The following is a 19,512-nucleotide window of genomic DNA, read 5'->3' on the forward strand; positions in this document are numbered from 1 at the left end:
TGCCCAAGACACTGTGGCCCAGCATCCCTGACTAAAGTAGACTTGCCGGTGTAAGCACAAAGTTACATGCCCCTATCACTGGCAATCGCCTTGAATTCATGTTTCACCTATACAAAAGTTGGTCTAATTCATGAGTGTCCCTGAGCAGCTTTTACAATTTAAAAAGACCCAGAGCTCGCCGCTGGGCGGCCAGCAGGCAGAGCCTGGCACCACATAGAGCCCTTAGCCGGATCCCTCTTAGCCAAGACTCCACCGCACATCTGCCAACCTGCACAGTGGTTCAGTCCGTCCCAGCCCTAAGAATGGAATCCGCCCTGATTGGTCCTGCCGCCATGGCAGCAGAATGGAGCTAGTTTAGTCCAGCTCCCGGTTCGCCCTCATGGCTGCGACCAGAGGGTTGCGAGCCAGAGAGATCATTGTCCCTGGGCGTGGGGTGAGCAACTAATGTACGGATGGACTGCATATCCTTAATCTATAGATTAGAAGCTTTCTTTTCAGGAGTGGTATTGTGGCATAGTGGGTCGAGCCTTGACCTTCAATTCTGGGTTGCCACACAGGTGCTGATTCATGTCTGGGTTGCTCCACTTCCACTTCAGCACACTGCTAATGTTGTGGGAAAAGCAGTAGAAGTTGGCCCAAGTGTGTCTGGGCCCCTGAATCACATGTGGCGACTAAGAAGGAGCTCTCCTTTAAATACTTTTGATGTTGAAAAAAAATGGATTGTAAAGAATTTCTTCAGTGAGGAAAGTTTTGGTTTCTTACAAAAGTCAATGTAGTGTACATGAAGAAAATACTGCACTGTGTTAATGCCATATGTGAGTAAATGACCAAACGTGGTTCATTTAATAAGAATTTGGATTCTGAGAGAGAACTCACTGTAAGAACTCATTAAGAGCCAGGCAATGTTATACCACATGGAGATAATAAAGCTATTAAAAAATCTTAGAGATTAGGATTGATGAATTTTAAAACTATGGTTTGAAGTCTGACCTCAGCCACTTATTGTTGTGTGATTTGAGAAAGTCATTTGTCTTTCACTACTCTTTGCTGTATGCTTATTTATCCAGGAACTGTACTATATTCTTTATCTGTGTTAATTATTAATTATCTTAATTGATTAATCAGTTACATTTTCCCTGAAAGCAAAATCATAAAGCCAATGAGGAAGGTTGGCAATGCAGCCAACAGATTAGTTGAGAGGGGGCTGGTAGGATGTGATGATATGTTATGAGAGGAGAGTGCAGGAAGTGAGATATGACAAAACTACCCAGCATGAGATCTATGTAGATCTGTTTCAAAATTTTTTACCTTGAATAATAGGGAACGTAACGGGTTTTAAGAAGAGAAATGGGGCCTAGCACGATAGCGTGGTGGTTTAGGTCCTCGCCTTGCACGTGCCAGGATCCCATATGGTCGCCGGTTCTAATCCCAGTGGCCCCACTTCCCATCCAGCTCCCTGCTTGTGGCCTAGGAAAGCAGTTGAGGACAGCCCAAAGCTTTGGGACCCTGCACCCATGTGGGAGACCTGGAAGAAGCCAGAAGAGCTCCTGGCTCCTGGCTTTGGATTGTCTCAGCTCCAGCTGTTGCAGCCTCTTGGAAAGTGAACCATGGGATGGAAGATCTTCCTCTCTGTCTCTCTTAATCTCTGTATGTCCACTTTTCCAATAAAAATAAATAAATCTTAAAAAAAGAAGAGAAATAACATGTTTTAAAAGGATCACACTGTCTGCTGTTGAATGAAAGCAGATTTTTAGAAGGGTAAAGATTTTGAGGTGACAGATTATTAAGGTTCATACTAGAAAGTTAGCAGTGATACTAGCTTAAACAAAATAGCCAGGATGTGTGTAATGGTAGATTGGATGTGGTATGTGAAGAAGGGTAAAGTATGATTTAGCTTTGCAATCTTTTGATGTTACTTTGACAGTGAATTTTTTTCCTCTGTTTATGACATAAACAGTAAATGCTGGGAGTTACAGGTTACTTGACTTGCCAAACTCCTGCAGCTGGAAATCACAGTGAGGTTTCAAACCCAGATTCATCTGGGCTTCAAAGTCCATATCTTTTCCTAGTGTACCAATACAGTATACATATCAGATACTCAGTGAATTGTGCATTTTGTTTTGATTATTTTCTTTCCTCTCAAAATCAAATTCTTTAAAGACAGCAAAATAATAAATAAGTATAATAAAAAAGTTATACATTTAATCAATATTTAGTTATTTTATTAGGATTGTTTTTGTTGTTTTTTTTTAATATCTTCACAATTTTTAAACCCATGGGCGATTTAAAAGCCAGAGTTATCATCCATTGGCATTTATAAACTCTTTAAACTCTTTTGTATAGATCTAAACTTAGCGCCTTACTAAAATTAATATTTCTGGTCTGCCTGAAGATTTCACTTCTATCTGTTTATGCAGGGCACAAGGAAATTAAATATGTTTATGTTATATAAACCTCATTATGCAAAATGTGTTTTTTAAAGCATTTGAAATGCGAACATCTTTGAAAGAAGCATTATGCTTAAAATCAAAGTAATTACTGTGTATCCAAGTATGGGATGTTAAGATGTGATTTTATTTTTTGTTTCTTTTTCTTGTGCAGGTGTGAAAGGCTTGATCTCCAGCCTCTGGCTTACCTTTGGCAGAGAAACCAGGAAGAATTGCTCCGAGAGATGATAGCATCTAACATTCAAGCAGTAATCATCAAAGTCGCTGCTTTTGGTATGTAGCCAGGCTTTGAAGGGAGTTGTCATTTACCTCATAGATAATCTCAGTTCGCCAGTAAGCAGTTACAATGGAAAGGCAGAGTGACTTAGAATATAAATATACAGAATCACAAACAGAATTTAAGCAAGCAACTTGTGTATACAAGGAAAAAATTTTTTTAAGATTTATTTATTTTTTATTACAAAGTCAGATATACAGAGAGGAGAGAGACAGAGGGGAAGATCTTCCGTCTGATGATTCACTTCCCAAGTGAGCCACAACGGCCAGTGCTGCGCCGATTCGAAGCCGGAAACCGAGAACTTCTTCCAGGTCTCCCACACGGGTGCAGGGTTCCAAAGTTCCAAAGCCTTGGGCCATACTCGACTGCTTTCCCAGGCCACAAGCAGGGAGCTGGATGGGAAGTGGAGCCACTGGGACTAGAACCGGTGCCCATATGGGATCCCAGGGTGTTCAAGGCGAGGACTTTAGCCGCTAGGCCATGGCGCCGGCCCTACAAGGAAAATTGTAAAATGGGCTTTTGACTATTTGTCAAGGTGATCAATAAGTATAGCTGCTTTTTTTTTATTTTCCCCAAGCACTGGTTCTAAAACAATTATTGTATCATGACTCCTCTATTCCTCTGTGTAAACTCTTTTTATATGATTTAGAAATCAGTTTTGTGGAAACAGGAAATATTATGTAGAGTGTATGTCTGTGTGTGTTTCTGGAGCTTCTTAGAATATGTATTTGGCACAAAACATTATTTCCCTACATTTTAAAGTAAATTTTGATAATACTAAGGTAGAATTATTGGTTTTCTTTGTGTTATCAAAAATAGACAGTACTGAGTTTTGTTGAGAATGCTAAGAAAATCAGGTTTGAGAGAATATTATTTGATCTGTTAGCATAGACAGCAGATAGGTTGTAATCTGATTCCAGTAAGGATATTATATACGAACACACTTAATTTATTGTTTTCAATTTGTAATTATATTCGTGAGAAACCAGAGACTTTGAGTCTAATACGTTTGTTTCATGAACCTATTACAGAAAATGCCCTGCAGCCTCAGGGTTCCCAAAGCCCAAATCATGTTCCTCATTTGAGTGTTTGCCTTGATGATCTCCGAAATAACAAGGTCTCAAACTGTGGAAGACTTTACTGATAAATTCACAATTTAAACAGCACTAAAAGAAGTTGAACAGAGCAGGTCCCATAATATTTCTCTATAGTAAAAACAAGCTTCTCTCATCTTACTGAGGTCTTTAGTTAAAAACTTTCTTTAGAGAACCTGTAGTTTCCTTGGCTGTGAAACATAATGAAGACTGAAGTTACTTACATTCTTATTTCAAGAAAAAATTGCTGAACAGCTCTCATGATTATAGCTCTTGATATAGATGTATTTGGCATAGGCATTTCTACATGAATCTGTGCAGAAATCTCGCTGACTTTATCCCGTTCGCTCTTTTGGATCTTCTAAGATTGTATACTTTCATAGTGAAGAATGCAAGCTACTGGGCCCAGCATGGTTAGGGTCCTCACCTTATACGCACGTGGATCCCATATGGATGCAGGTGATAATCCTGGTGGTCCTGCTTCCCGTCTAGCTCCCTACTTGTGGCCTTGGAGGTCAGTCGGGGATTGCCCAAGGCCTTGGGACCCTGTGCCTGCATGGGAAACCTGGTGGAGGTATCGGGCTCCTGGCTTCGGGTCAGCGTAGCTCCAGCCTTTGCAGCCATTTGGGGAGTGTGTTGGTGCATGGAGGTTCTTGCTCTCTGTCTCTCCTCCTCTCTGTATATCTGAATTTCCAATTAAAAAAATTAAAACAAATTTTTTTAAAAGAATGCAAGCTACTTCACTGGAAGGTGCATGTTATTTCTGATTAGACTAAAACTTTAAGAGACTGCTGCATTGAAAAGACAGAGCCATAGAATTTGACATTATTGTCACATCTATAACAGAAAATGACTAATATTTTGTGTCATTTTATTTTTGTATAGTGCTGTATAAGGGTTATGAGTAGCAAAAAACTGTAGTAAACTAAATTATAAAGTATAAAACTGAGCTAATTTATTTTGGCATCTCAGCAAGAGTATGTAGCTGCTTTTAGCATTTGCAGCATATGTAGATTTTTTTTAAAGTAAGTTTAATCTTTAGAAAAATATTAAAGGGTATATTGATTTTAAAGGCCTTCAGAAGACATGAAACACGTGTTTCATGCACTATGTTCTATGTCACTAACTGTGAGTCATGTTTTGTTTTAAGAATTCTTTTACTGAAGCATAGCATAGAAAAAAGCTTAAACCCCAAATGTATAGCCTCGCATCTTTCACAAAGTGACTCTAGCAGTGCAGTCACTATTCAGGTCTCCTTATAGGTCATGGCAGGTATCTTCCTAGGTGACTCTTGTCCTCCCAAAGATTAGATCTCTCCTCACACCTGAACCTTCAGACTAATTTTTTTCTGTTTCTCAATTTAATGTTAATAGAATAATGTAACCCATTCTATATTGTTTCTTGCTTCCTTGGCTTGGTATTGTATTTATAAAATTCACCCATATTATTTAATAATACAGTAGTGTATTCATTCTCATTGTAGAATAGTGTGTTTCATTGTAAGATAACTCTGCCACTTAGCACTGCTTTCTGTTGTAGATCCGCAGGCAGCTTTCCAATTTGGTACTGCTGTGAACTTACAGGGCCATCCTTTACATTTTCTGATGCATCCCTAAAAGATACTTTTCTGCAAGAAGTCATGATTTCTTGCAGTGTGAAATTACGTGTGTATTTGAGTATTTGTGTATCTAACACCTATGAGATCCGATTTTTCAAAATCAAACTCAGGCCTATGTAAAGACTAAACTGATTATATATGCTACTCCTTCCTCTTTTCTTCCCATAATGAAAAAATAAGTGTCAAGGACACAGGAGATAAAACTCAACAATTACTGAGAATTAAAAAAAAAAAAATCAAGCAGCACATCTCCGATGTATTCTGGAAAGAAAGGAGTAAGGATTTTAATGAAGTCTCCTTATAAACATCAACTCATTAGAGACCTCATGGTAAAAATAAATAAATGAAAAAGACACACGGCATTTAGTAGATGTAAAAAGTCCTCCTTGACTTAGTTTAGCAGAATGTGTCTGGTTGTAAAACAGAGTGAGATAAAAGAGAAGACCACTTTTCATCACCAGAAAAGTATCTTCTCTTCTAAACATGTGTTATTTCTGAAATAGCCAATCACTAGAAAGACCATATAAATTAAAAGATGAGCTTAATCAGTTATATTATTTTATATAATGAAGGGTATCTTATTAGTTTTATTTATTTTTATTTTTAGTTAACTTACACGTACACATTCTTATGGTGTTTAGTGTGATATTTCAGCACATGTAGGCAGTGTATACTGATCAGATCAAAATGAGCAGCATTTCTATTTCCTTATCATTTCTCTCTCTCTTTTTTTTTTAAAGATTTATTTATTTCTACTTGAAAAACAGCTTTTACAGAGAGAGAAGAGATAGAGAGAGAAGGTCTTGCATCTGCTGGGTCACTCCCCAATTGGCTGTGATGGTCTGAGCCGAGCTGAATCTTGGAGCTAGGAACTTCTTCCAGCATTCCTGTGTGGGTGCAGGATATGAAGGACTTGCTTCATCCTCAATGCCTCCCCAGGCTATAAAGCAGAGAGCTGGGTCAGAAATGGAGCAGCTGGAACACAGTGCAGGTGCCACATGATAGAGGATTAGCTCACTACACTACCATGTTGGTCGTTCCTGATCATTTCTTTACATTTGGAACCGTTAACGCCTCTTTTCAGGTTCTTTATAAAATACATCATTGGTTATTGTGAACTGTGTCATCCCACTGCCCTGTACAGCATTTATTTATGTTCTTTCTAACTGTAATTGTTTATCTGTTTTCCAGCTTTTCTGTACTCTGCAATCCACTTCCAGTCGCTGAGTGTTACATTTTCAGGTGGACATTTTTTATGTCCATGCACATGATAGACAATTTGATATTTGCCTTTTGTGTCTGGCTTCTTCCTCTTAGCACAGTATCTTCCAGTTCCATCCATTTTGGTGCAAATGACTGGATTTCATCCTTTTTGTAGAGTAATAATATTCCATTGTGTATATATTCATCTACTTAACTCATTCATCCATTCATGGTTATATGAATTGAGTCTTTATCTTAGCAATTGTAATAATGGGGCTACAGATATACCTTTCATATGCTGATTTTATTTCTTTTGGAAATAGATTCAGAAGTGAGATACCTGGAACATGTGACACGAAACAAACTGGTGTCCACACGGGATGCGGGTGCCACAGGGCAGTAGATTAGCTTGTTACACTACCCTGCTGGTCCTTCCTAGTCATTTCTCTAAAATGGCTTTTTAATTTCCATTTCCTCTAGTAATGTGTATAACAATTACTTTTCCCCTATATCTTCACCAGCATTTATTATTTTTTGCTTTTGTGAAATAGCCATGTCAGTGAGATGATCTCTCATTCTGGTTTGAATGTGTGTTTCCCTGGAAGCTAATGATGTTGAGGGTTTTTTCATTTGTTTGTAGCTATTTGTATTCGCTGCTGATAAATTTCAATTCAGGTCATTTGCCCTTTCTTAATAATGTTTTGGGATGTTTAAAAATACTTCTTTACATATTCTGAGTTTTGATACTTTGTCAGAAACATAATTTGCTATTATGTTTTCTATGATGTGAATCATCTTTTCATTTTTGGTTGTTTTTTTATGTAGAAACTTTTTGGTTGAACATAATCTCATTTTACTATTTTTGCTTTTATTGTCTGTGTATTATAAGGTTGTTGTCAAAGTTTTTGCCTATGCCAGAGAGACATCCCCATACATTTTCTTCTAGCTCTTTCAGGTCTTACACTTAGGTCCTTGAATTGGTTTTTGTATAGGGTGAGAGATGAGTGGTGGATATGGAGCACAAATGTCTGTTTCCTGCACATGAATATCCAGCTATTCCGACACCGTTTATTTAAGCATCCTGTTCTTTCCCCAGCGTATGTTTTTAGAACTTTTGTCAAAGGCCAATTTGCTATAAATGTGTAGATTTATTTGTGATATCTTTATTCCTTTCCATTGGTCTATGTATTGATTGTTATGATAGTGGCATACTGTTTTGGTTACTATAGCCCTTGTAGTATGTCTCAAGCTTACATATTCTATTGTGAGGTGTTTGACTTTGTTCTTTTTCCTCAAATCTGCTTTGAATATTAAGGGCCTTTTTGCTCCAATATGAGATTAGCATTATTTTCTCTTGTTCTTTGAAGAATGCCACTGGCATTTAAATCAGGATAATATCAAATCTGCAAATCACTTTTGCCAGGAGTTTGTTTTTTTGGGGGGCTGGAGGGTGGAGTGTCTTCTTCAAAATTTTCTCCCATTATTTGCTAATTTTTACTTGTAGAAATCTAATATCCTTGGTTAAGTTTATTTCCATATCAAGCTTTTTTGTCTGTTTTTAGCTATTGTAAATGAGACTGGTTGTCATTATTTTTGTAGTTCATTTTTGGTTGTAAGATTTTTGCATGTTGACTTCCTATTCTGCAACTTGTTAGAATTAATAACTTCTAGTATTATTTTGCTGGAGTTTTAGGTTTTTATATCTGTAGAATAATATCATCTCCAAATAAGGTTAGTTTTACTTTTGTCTTTTCTGTTACTTTATTTCTAATGTCTTTTTTTTCAGGCTAACATTTCAAATACAATGTGGTGAAAATGAACAATACTGCCTTACTTCAGATATTGAAATACTTTCAGTTTTCCAACATAAAGTATGGTGCTGACTCTGAGTTTGTCATATGTAGCCATTATTATGTTGTAGTATATTCCTTCTATACCTAATTTGGTTAGAAATTATAACAAGAAGGGATATTGAATCTCATCAATGGCTTTTTCTCCATCTCTTTTTTTTTTTAAAGATTTATTCATTTTTATTGGAAAGTCAGATATACACAGAGGAGGAGAGACAGAGAGGAAGATCTTCCATCCGATGATTCACTCCCCAAGTAAGCCGCAACGGCCGGTGCGCACCGATCCGATGCCGGGAACCAGGAACCTCTTCCGGGTCTCCCACGTGGGTGCAGTGTCCCAAAGCTTTGGGCCGTCCTCAACTGCTTTCCCAGGCCACAAGCAGGGAGCTGGATGGGAAGTGGAGCTGCCAGGATTAGAACCGGCACCCATATGGGATCCCGGGGCTTTCAAGGCGAGGACTTTAGCCACTAGGCCACGCCGACGGGCCCTTTCTCCATCTCTTGAGATGACCATTTATATTTTTTCTGCATTCTGTTGATGTGTGTTGTATTTACTGATTTACATATGTTGAACTATTCTGGCATCTGTAGTATACATCCTACTTTATCATGATGAATGATTTATGGTTGTTGCAATTATTTGCTGATTTGAGAGGCGAAGAGAGATCCTGTCTGCTGGTTTACCCCCCAAGTGATTGCAGCAAGCATGCTGGGTTGAGCCTAAAGTCAGAAGCTAAAAAGTCAATGTAGGTTGCTTAACTGGACCATCACTACTGCTTTCCAACTTACATTGGGATGAACCTGTTAGGAATAGAGACAAGAATTGAACCCAGATACCGCTATACGGGATGTAGGCATCTTAAACTACAACTTAAATGCTAAGCTAAATTTTGTGCCCTGTAAGTGATTTTTTTGATGTGTTGTCATTTTTTAAAATACTATTTTGTTAAGAAATTTTGCATCTGTATTCATGAGAGATATTGTTCTTTGATTTGTTTTCTTTCTCTCTGTTCTTCCTCTATTCTTTCTGCTCTTGTGGTAAGTGTAATGCTGTGCTTTAGTTTTGAAGAGTTCTTTGTCTTTCAATTTTTTTTAGAATACTTTGAGAAGAATTTGGATTAGTTCTTTTTAAACAGTTTCATAGAAAACTGGCCAGTGAGTCTACCTCACTTTTTTTTTTTTTTGTTGGGAGATTTTTTCTTTCCTGATTGAGCATCATTATTAATTATTGGTCCACTCAACTTTTCTGTTTCTTTGTGGCTCAGTTTTTCTGAATTACATGTGTCCAAAAATTCACCCATTGCTTTTAGGTGTCATAGTTTCTAACATTGGCTACAAAAGGAAATAATGCTAGGACTTTGATTGCAAGGTTTCTGGTATTGGGGGGTAGGAATAAAGCTAAAGTTTCAAGTGCACAATTACACATGTTTCCAGTTGCACAAAATATTTCTTTATTTTTCCTGTTCTAATGGATCTATACTCAAAATTAGACATTCTGTACACAAAAGAGATAGAAAATACTGTGTAAGTCCCACTAAATTAGGCAGTTCATATTTATGAAGGTCCTAGATACATTCATGATTTCACTACCTGCCGGCAATTCAAGGACTAGCTGTAAGCACAGTGCCAAGTGTCTTGTGACTTTTTTTTCTTCAAATCCTGTAATGTATGCTAAGGAGAAGTGTTAACAAGGCTACTGTTTTTACTGGCTCTGTGGGTTTGTTATACAGCTACAGATCTGGCAATCCTAGTTATAAAGAAGGTTATGGGTCCAAATAGGTAATAAATGCAAATTGTGTGGGGGTGTCCTCACATGATGTAGGAAAGTGTTTAAAGGTGAATTACCTTTCCTTGGAGGGATGCAGTCATGTGATCTCAGTGTCAGAGCCTCTAGGCTAGAGATTAATACTGTTCGGTATCCTTTCCAGATTCTGTTATCCTTAACTGATGGTAAAACTCTGGATCTGTTTTCTGTAGAGAAAAATTTCAGTGATGTTCAAACTTTACCTAAGGCTTCCACCTTGAGAATTTCAGCAACATAGTGACACATTGCCACTTGATGATGCAACAAAAGAATAGTTCACAACTGTTACTGTCAAGTTCTTCATTTATGGACTGTACTTACCATTATGACAGTCTTTCTCACAAATTTATTATTTGTGAATTACATAGATGGGCGATTCTAAATCATAGAGTTTTTATAATCATTGTAGGTATAAATCAAATTAATATATTTCTACCTGGGCCATCTTCTGCAGCTTTCCCAGGTGCATTAGCAGGGAGATGGATTGGAAGTGGAGCAACTGACACTCCAACCAGCTCCCATATGGGATGCCAACACTATAGGTGGCAGTTTAACTGGCCCAGCACCACAATATGGATCCCTATAGGATTTTTCCTGCTAGTTTTCCCCATACTATCTATATAAAACTCCGGAGGAAAAAGTCTGCTATTCCAAATAGAAGCACTAGAGGGAGCGCTCTTCCAGAAGACTGACTACATCTGGGGATGGCCTTGGAGCTAGAACAGAGCTTTAAATAACTAGATTAAGACAGTATTTTCTTTCAGGCAACATCGTGTAAGTCATCAATACAGGAAGAATGCTTGTATGCTGTTGGGTGCCTGGGGAAGGGACTAATAATCACTGTGGATGTTATGTTTCCTAAGATCTCTGGCCAGGGAGTGTCAGACGCCAAGTTCAGGAAGCCCACTTACCAAAACACTACCATGAACCTCCATTATGTTAGGACTTTATTGAAGAGTATGACTTTATTTTTTTTTTTTTTTTTTAAGATTTATTCATTTTATTACAGCCAGATATACACAGAGGAGGAGAGACAGAGAGGAAGATCTTCCGTCCGATGATTCACTCCCCAAGTGAGCCGCAACGGGCCGATGCGTGCCAATCCGATGCCGGGAACCTGGAACCTCTTCCGGGTCTACCACGCGGGTGCAGGGTCCCAATGCATTGGGCCGTCCTCGACTGCTTTACCAGGCCACAAGCAGGGAGCTGGATGGGAAGTGGAGCTGCCGGGATTAGAACCGGCGCCCATATGGGATCCCGGGGCTTTCAAGGCGAGGACTTTAGCCGCTAGACCACGCCGCTGGGCCCGACTTTATTTTTTTAATAGGTAAACAAAAAATTATCTTTCCTATACAACACTGGTTAGGGCTGAACTTATAAAGGAACAACATTTGTTGTCCTGAGGAAAATATGTTGCATAATGACTTCTAGAAATCAATGACTATTACTATGTACTGTGTTATCTGGAAAGTAGTACTGTCCAAAACCAGAGGTATTCCAGAATTTATTGAACAAAAATATCTGGCCATCACTCTAGTCACTGTGAGTTTGAATGTTCATTAGCAAAGTTAGTTTTATTTGGAAGAATTGGAAAATGGGATAATCCTAATTCGACGTGTAGCTGATCTGGACAACTATATATGTCCAGTGTGTCGGAAGAGGACTTAGAGCTGTTCTGTGGGCCTGCTCCTTGTTTATTGTGCTTCTTTGATTACCTGTCTACTTCTTTTTAAAATTATTGGTAAAGGTTCATACTGGGCAAGATTGCCAAATTGCCTGCATCTAATTTAACAGTCCAGTATTTTGGTTTAACTGAATTTCTTCTTCATTTTATACCACACATTATGTATGTGGAGAAGCAGAGGGAATGATTTTATGTTTCTAAGTAGTTAGGGATTTTTAAATACATTTTACAAACCTGAGACCTAGACTAAAATGTAAGATTTGAAACTTTTTCATCACTGAAGAGACAAAACTCCAGAGATCTGCATATCTGGAGGTGTATGGTTGCATTTCAAAGGGGGAGAGAGGGCGATCAGAACTTTGGAAATATCTCCTAATTTTTGTATCCCCTAGACAGGTTTGTTTACATTCCTAAAGTGAAGACCTAAGTCTTTTGCTTTTTTTTTTTTTTTTTTTTGCTGAGTAATCACCAATACTTTTTTTTATTAAATTTATTCATTAATTACATTGTGTTGTAATTTCATAGGAACTGGGATTCTCCCCCCACTTCCCCGCACCCTCCCCCCATGGTGGGTTCCACCACTCTGTTGCGTAACCACAGTTCAAGTTCAGTTGAGATTCCCTCTTAGCAAGCATATGCCAAGCATAGAGTCCAGCATTTTATAGTCCAGTCAAGTCCAACTACTTATTGGGGAGACCCTCTCTGGTCTGAGGGCAGAGCCAGCAGAGTATCATCCCGATCAAATAAAAGCACTAACATATTATCAGCAACAATTAACATCATTATGGAATTAATTGACATAGTATTGAGCAGCCAACATGTTTAAAATAAATGTGATTTCTTAACCACATTCTGTGACCACCCCATTCACATTTCCATTTTAGTTTATATGCTACATATGACATAACATCCATAACATAACATGTTATGCATAACATCATATCTTCTTAAATTCAGGCGAACATGTGGTATCTAACCCTTTGGAATTGGCTCATTTCCCTTAGCATTATGGTTTCCAGTTTGGCCCATTTGGCCACAAAGAACTGCATTTTGTTTTTTTTAATAGCTGAGTAGTATTCCATGGAGTAGATGAACCATAGCTTTCTTATCCAATCCTCTGTTGATGGGCATTTTGGTTGTTTCCATGTTTTTGCAATTACTGATTGTGCGGCTATGAACATAGGAGTGTATGTTGGTTTCTCGTAAAACAGGTGTTTTGGATATATTCCTAGGAGAGCTATTGCTGGATCATACAGTATGTTGATTTTGAGTTGTTTGAATATTCTCCATACTGATTTCCATAGAGGCTGTACCAGCCTGCAGCCCCACCAGCAGGGGAGTAGAGTTCCCTTTTCCCCACAACCTCGCCAACAAGTGTTGGTGTTTTTCATGTGGGCCAGTCTTACTGGCGTTAGGTGGTACCTCATTGATGTTTTAATTTGGATTTCCCTTATTGCCAGGGAACTTGAGCATTTTTTCATATGTTTGTTTGCCATTTGGGATTGTTCCTTTGTGAAATGTCTGCCCATTTCCCATGCCCATTTCTTGAGCGGCTTGTTTGTTTTGGTGTTTTGGAACCCACACAGATACAGCCAAATAATCTTTGACAAAAGGACAAACGATAATCCTGGCAAATGGGAAGGTCTGTTCAATAAATGCTGTTGGGACAACTGGTTGATAGCCTGCAGAAACAAAAAGATAGACCGACATCTCTCACCATACACCAAGATCAAATCTAAATGGATAAAAGATCTAAACCTACATCCAGAAACCTTCAAACTTTTGGAAGAAAATGTTGGAAATACTCTGCAAGATCTAGGGGTAGGTCCCTACTTCCTAAAAAGGACTCCAAAAGCAATAGAAATCAAGACCAGAATAAACAAATGGGACCTCATCAAACTAAGAAGCTTCTGTACAGCAAAGGAAACAATCAATAAAGTTAAAAAGATGCTCACAGAATGGGAGAAGATCTTTGCGCACAACGTAGGTGATAGAGGGCTAATCTCCAGAATATACAAAGAACTACAAAACAGCCAAAACACCAAAACAAACAAGTCTTTTTTTTTTTTGAAGGATATTCTCTCAGAAAAGAAATGGGAGTAGGTGCCTTTTTCTCTGAAATTCAACATGCAGGTTTATGTTTGGAAGACTCCCCATCCACACTAAATTAAACCATTTACGTTATTATGTCTTGATCTAATCACATTACTCCTATGTTTAAAGATGGGCAGAGAAGTCACAACAGTATTACTTACTTACTGAGTGTAAACAGTAATAAATTATTCAGTTCAAGAGAAGTCATATTGACATTCAACATACTAATAAAGATTTTAAAACCTAAGAAGAATATTCAGAACAGTCTCAAAGTTAACAACTCGAAAATTACTCCTAAAACGTGATTTCTGAGAATTAAAAAGAAATTTTATTTGTTCCTTCCTGAATTTCTCCCATTTTTAAGTTTTTGTCTGAATTGTGTGAATACATTTTAGGATTTGTACACCCTTTGTTTTCAAAATTTATGGATAAACTACATGCTTCACTTATTTAGCATGTAAGATTGAGTGTTTTGGTATATTTGCAAGTTTTATAATCATCACCACAATCTAATTTTAGAATAATTCTGATTTTAAAATGTTTAAAAAAAACTCTGATACCCCTACCATTTTCCTTTTACTTCCTTCTGACTTTCATGTCCTCTCTGCACAGTCCAGGTACCATGGAAACCTAACATGTTGGTTTGCCTGTTCTGGAAGCTTCATGGTAGTGGAATCCTAGCATATGTAGTCTCTGTATTGGCTTCATTCACTTAGAGTAATGCTTTCAAAGTTCATTCATATCAGTTCTAAATTTTCTTTTTATTGACAAGAAAATGTTATTGTACCATTTCCCAAATATGGTAAGAATTTATAATATTTTAACTCTATCTCTCTTCTTGAGTTTTCATGCTTGCTTTACATTTTAATTCTATGCATATTTTTATTCTTACAATATATCATTTGAGGCTGTAAAAGCAAAATTCATTTCTGTTTACTTTTATGGCTCTCTGCCATTACACAGCATTCATGGTTAAGCCCTATTTTCCTCTAATAGCATTATTTTATTTGCCTGAATAACTCACTTTAATATTTCTTTTAGTGAGAGTTTGCTGGTGATAAATTCTGTGGGTTTTCTTTTTCTTTTTCAACATGATTGTATTTGACTTTCATTTTAAAAGTCATGTTTTCTAGGAACTGTACCAAATGTAGCTAGTCATAATTGTAACTGTATTCCTGTATAGTACAAGACCTTACAATATTTGGGCTTTTCTTCTCATGATTTATATGCTTTCTTTTAAAATTGATTACTTTCTGATTTTCTTGTTAATTTCTGTGATGACACTATTATCTTTGTTGCTGTTACTTGTCTTACTATACAGTGTTTATGCTTCCTAAATATTACTAGTTATTTGATTAGCATTTTCTTTTTTTAAGATTTATTAATTTTTATTGCAAAGGCAGATCTTACACAGAGGAGATACAAAAAGATCCTCTGTCTGCTGGTTCACGTCCCACATTGCCGTAATGGCCAGAGTTGAGTTAATTCAGTCAGGAGCTTCTGGATTCCCCAGCTGGGTACAGGGTTCCAAGGCCTTGGGCCATTTTCCACTGCTTTCCCAGACCACAAGCAGGAAGCTGGAAGGGAAGTACAACAGCCAGGACATGAACCAGCACCCACTTGGGATTCTGGTGGATAAAAGGCAAGAATTTAGCCACTAGACCATAGCACTGGACCCTTGATTACCATTTGTTATTGCATTTTGGTCTTCCACTTTTTGGGTCATTTTCTTGTTTATTGATGAGGCTAGCCAAGAGAAATACATGTTCCTGGTTTTTATTTTCTGAAAATTATTAATAGTTGTTCTTGAAATAGAGGATGTTTTGTTATATTCTGACTTCTTGAGTTATTTTGTCTCATAATTTAATGTATTTTTTCCTTCTAGTACCATTGTTGATTCTAAAAGGTCTACTTTTGATTTGATTATATCTATTTTTTCGATATGTGTCTTTGTTTTGAAGTGTTTTAAGATGTGCTATGTACTTTGTCTCTTCTGCAGTTTTAGCCCATTGTGTGTCACTACTGTAGGTTCATTTTTATTTAAATAAGTATTACACTGTTACATCTGAAACCTGTGTATTTATGCCTTCTGTCATTTCTAGAACATTCTTCTCCAGTATTTCTGGGATTCCTGATCTTAATTTATTAGGATATATCAGAGTATCTTTGTTTTTATCTTTTGTTTGTAACTAATTTGTCTGCATTAAGATGTGGCCTTTCTGGTGTTTTATTGAGTGATACAGGTATTTAATATTATATAACTCACTAGCAGGAGCCTATATATTAACTAGTATTGTGTCAGCTCTGGAAATTATTTAGCTCTCTAGTGTTTTTGCAAGCAGAGGTTTTTGTTTGTTTGCTTGTTGTTTTATTTTTTAATCAACATTGATGGAGTTTTACTTAACGTATGAACAAACTGGTCTTGAAGGCCAACTTGAATGCCCCCTGTTAGTTTTTGGAGCTCTTTATTTCTTTAATTCCCATCTCATAAGTTACTGTTTCACAAATTTTGAGTGACTCAGCTTTATTTTCTGGTATGTAGCACTGGGCTCAGAGCAATGTCTACACCTAGTTTAGAAACCACAATTCTGCTTTATACAGAGATCTCAGTGTAATTCTCTTCCTTAGGGAGATCCAAGTGTGATATATTTTTCTAGCAGAACTCTGGAGCTATTTAGTTGTCCATTTTATTGGGAAAGAACTTATTTTGTTTCATTTCTCACAACTCATCATTACTTAACTCATCCGAAAATAATTGGTCTTTTCATAAAAGTAACCTTTCATTACATTTCACTACATTTTTCTTATATTTTTGTCTGTTCTGTTATCTAACCTGTCTGTGCATTTATGCTTTTAGATGGATGCTTCATGCTTATATAGAATTTGAACTTTATTTTATCAATTTGAAAGGTAGAGATACAATGAGGAAGAGGCAGAGAGAGAAAGATCTTCCATCTTCTTATTTACTCCCCAGTGGCTGCAACAGCCAGAGGTAGGGTATAGTCAAGAGCCAGAAGATTCTTCCAGATCTCTGTCATAAAGGCAGAGGTCCAAAGATGTGGAGCCATCTTTTGCTCTTCTAGGAGCCGTAGCAGGGAGCTGGATCAGAAGTGGAGCAACACGGAGTTGAACTTGCTCCCCCATGGGGTGCTAGTGCTGCAGGTGGTCGCCAAAACTGCCACACCACAATGATGGACCCTATTTATGTAATGTTATAAATAGTAAGTTATAAATGACAAGTTAATTGTTTTTAGAGTTTTTCCCTGATTTTGTCATTAGTTTTTTAAAATTTTGTTATATGAAATAATTTATTATCCTCTGTTATTTTGGAAAGATTGTTTTTCTAATAATGATCTTCCATTTTTTCAAAGCTAGTCTTTAGCCTGTAGTGGTTTAATGGCCAAAAAAAATTACAGCACTCATAATGCCCTTTCCTAAATCAACATAAGGGATTTTGAAGACTGGGCCTATAGATGGATCAGAAACTTGACTCTGCTAGGTATGCTAAGGTCCAACTCTTATGAGGACCAAGCTTTGTTTCAAATCAGTCTGATGGTTATTTTGTTTGTTTGTTTGTTTTATGGTTTTAAGTTTATTTATAGTATATAACAAACTGGCAAGAAAGATGGAAATATCTGTATATTTTCAGGCTTTCTGTTCACCTGCCTATTACTCTTCTACAGATTCCTATATCCAATATTCTTCAAAAATTATGGAAATTAAAGATAATTTTATTTGTTGTAAAAAGCATTGAGATACTTGTAGGATTTTTATATTTAAATAAAACACATTTCTATGAATATTGAAAACCCCTTGTATCAAAAGCCCTAGGTCAAGTGCTAAAATAATTTTCAACCTTGGATGCATTTCAGAGTTCCATTTAAGTTTAAAATTACAATGACCAAGGTATACTACATTTCAATTAGGTCAGGATATTTGGGGATCAAACCCAAACAATTGTACTTTGCAAAGGCCCAATATGATTTGACTCCATTATGAAGCCAGCATACAGAACACATACTGATCTAGTACATAAAATTATCACACTACTGTCAGTGGACTCAATGTGAATATGGAAGTTAAGATTTTATTGGAACATAGTGATGCTCATTTGTTCATATTATTGTGTATTGCTACTTTTCATTATACAAACAATATCTTAGTAATTGTGAAATTGGCTTCTGAAGCCAATAATAATTTCAATGTTCTAGAGTGGAGCACGTTGCTGGAATTTGTTGAAAGTCTGCTAAGTAATTCATTCTAAGTGGCAGTCAAGATTAAGTACCAATCTCCCCCCCTCTTAAAGAGTTGGGCTTTTTGTCTTCCTATGTTACACTTGTTAATCTCACATTTTTATTTACTCTGCTAAAGGTTCTGCAGATGGAATGCAGTTATATGTTTTAGGAAATTGTAGATGGTTTTGTAACTTCTACTTAACAATATTTTTAATTGAGCTTAAAATGTTTAATATGAAGTATACAAAAATGCATTCATACTTGATGTTGATGGTGACTGACACTGATTTTTCTAAAAGGAAATTTTATATTAAGCATTTAAAAGCATAATTATAATGACTCTTACAAAGAGACTAGTTTTATAATGTCTTAAATTGTCACAAAGTTTTAGAGTGTAGTTGAATTTAAAAATCACTGATTTTTATTTCATTTTTGGCTACAGGATAAAGAAAAGATATCATTTGAATAAATTTCCCACCTGCCTTGGGCAGGAGTAATTAAGTATAAGCGAATTTAATGGAGCCTGAGTGCTCTGGGGTCGTTTAGCTGTGCTTCAATAATTGCATTTTAGTTTTGCAGCTGAGGTTATTTAACATATCAAACAGCAAATCTTAAAGAACAAATTGTCTACTTACTGTTTAGATAAATAAGAATAGGTACTTTGTGTATAAAGTAGCAATAAATGCATTTAAGAGTATATATGCCTGTTAGGAGAAGTGAATTGTGTTGATAGTATACAATTGTTAGATCTGTGGTCTTCACTCCTTCATATTGATCCACTTCATGCTACTTCTTTTCTTTTTCTGCATTCATTCAATTTAGTGTCAGTAAAAAGGTTCATGATTTCACTTACGCAACATTCATTTGATAAAGAAAATATATTTTTGGCAATTTGTTTTTCGATTCATTCTTAACAAAGTAAGATTTACATGCTCTAAGATTTGGATCCGTATTTTAGTACAAATCAGAAATTTTTTTTTTCTTTCTCACAAGCTAAGTTTGGCTCTTCTATTCAGAATCCCCAAGGATCAAGGACTGATTCAATCATTGTTGTGATTTTTACAGCTCTGGCTCATAAAAGTTATACAATAAAATAACAAGATAAAAAAGCACAACTGAAATATTATTCATATTAAAAATACCTTTCTTAAAGTCAGTATTGAATTATGTTGATTATTTCATATTATTAAATACATGATTAAAGAA

The 19,512-nt window shown here is 36.6% G+C and overlaps 1 protein-coding gene across 1 annotated transcript in view; it reads left to right on the forward strand.

Moving 5' to 3' along the window:
• DPH6 (diphthamine biosynthesis 6) overlaps window positions 1-19,512 on the forward strand; it is a 138,853-nt gene that overhangs the window by 80,490 nt on the left and 38,851 nt on the right. The window contains exon 5 of the mRNA XM_004578194.3: window positions 2,602-2,720. Coding sequence (XP_004578251.2) covers window positions 2,602-2,720 — 119 coding nt within the window. The remainder of the gene's footprint in view (window positions 1-2,601; window positions 2,721-19,512) is intronic.

The sequence above is a fragment of the Ochotona princeps genome, chromosome 6, assembly GCF_030435755.1.
Source record: "Ochotona princeps isolate mOchPri1 chromosome 6, mOchPri1.hap1, whole genome shotgun sequence".
In the NCBI taxonomy this organism is placed as follows: domain Eukaryota; kingdom Metazoa; phylum Chordata; class Mammalia; order Lagomorpha; family Ochotonidae; genus Ochotona; species Ochotona princeps.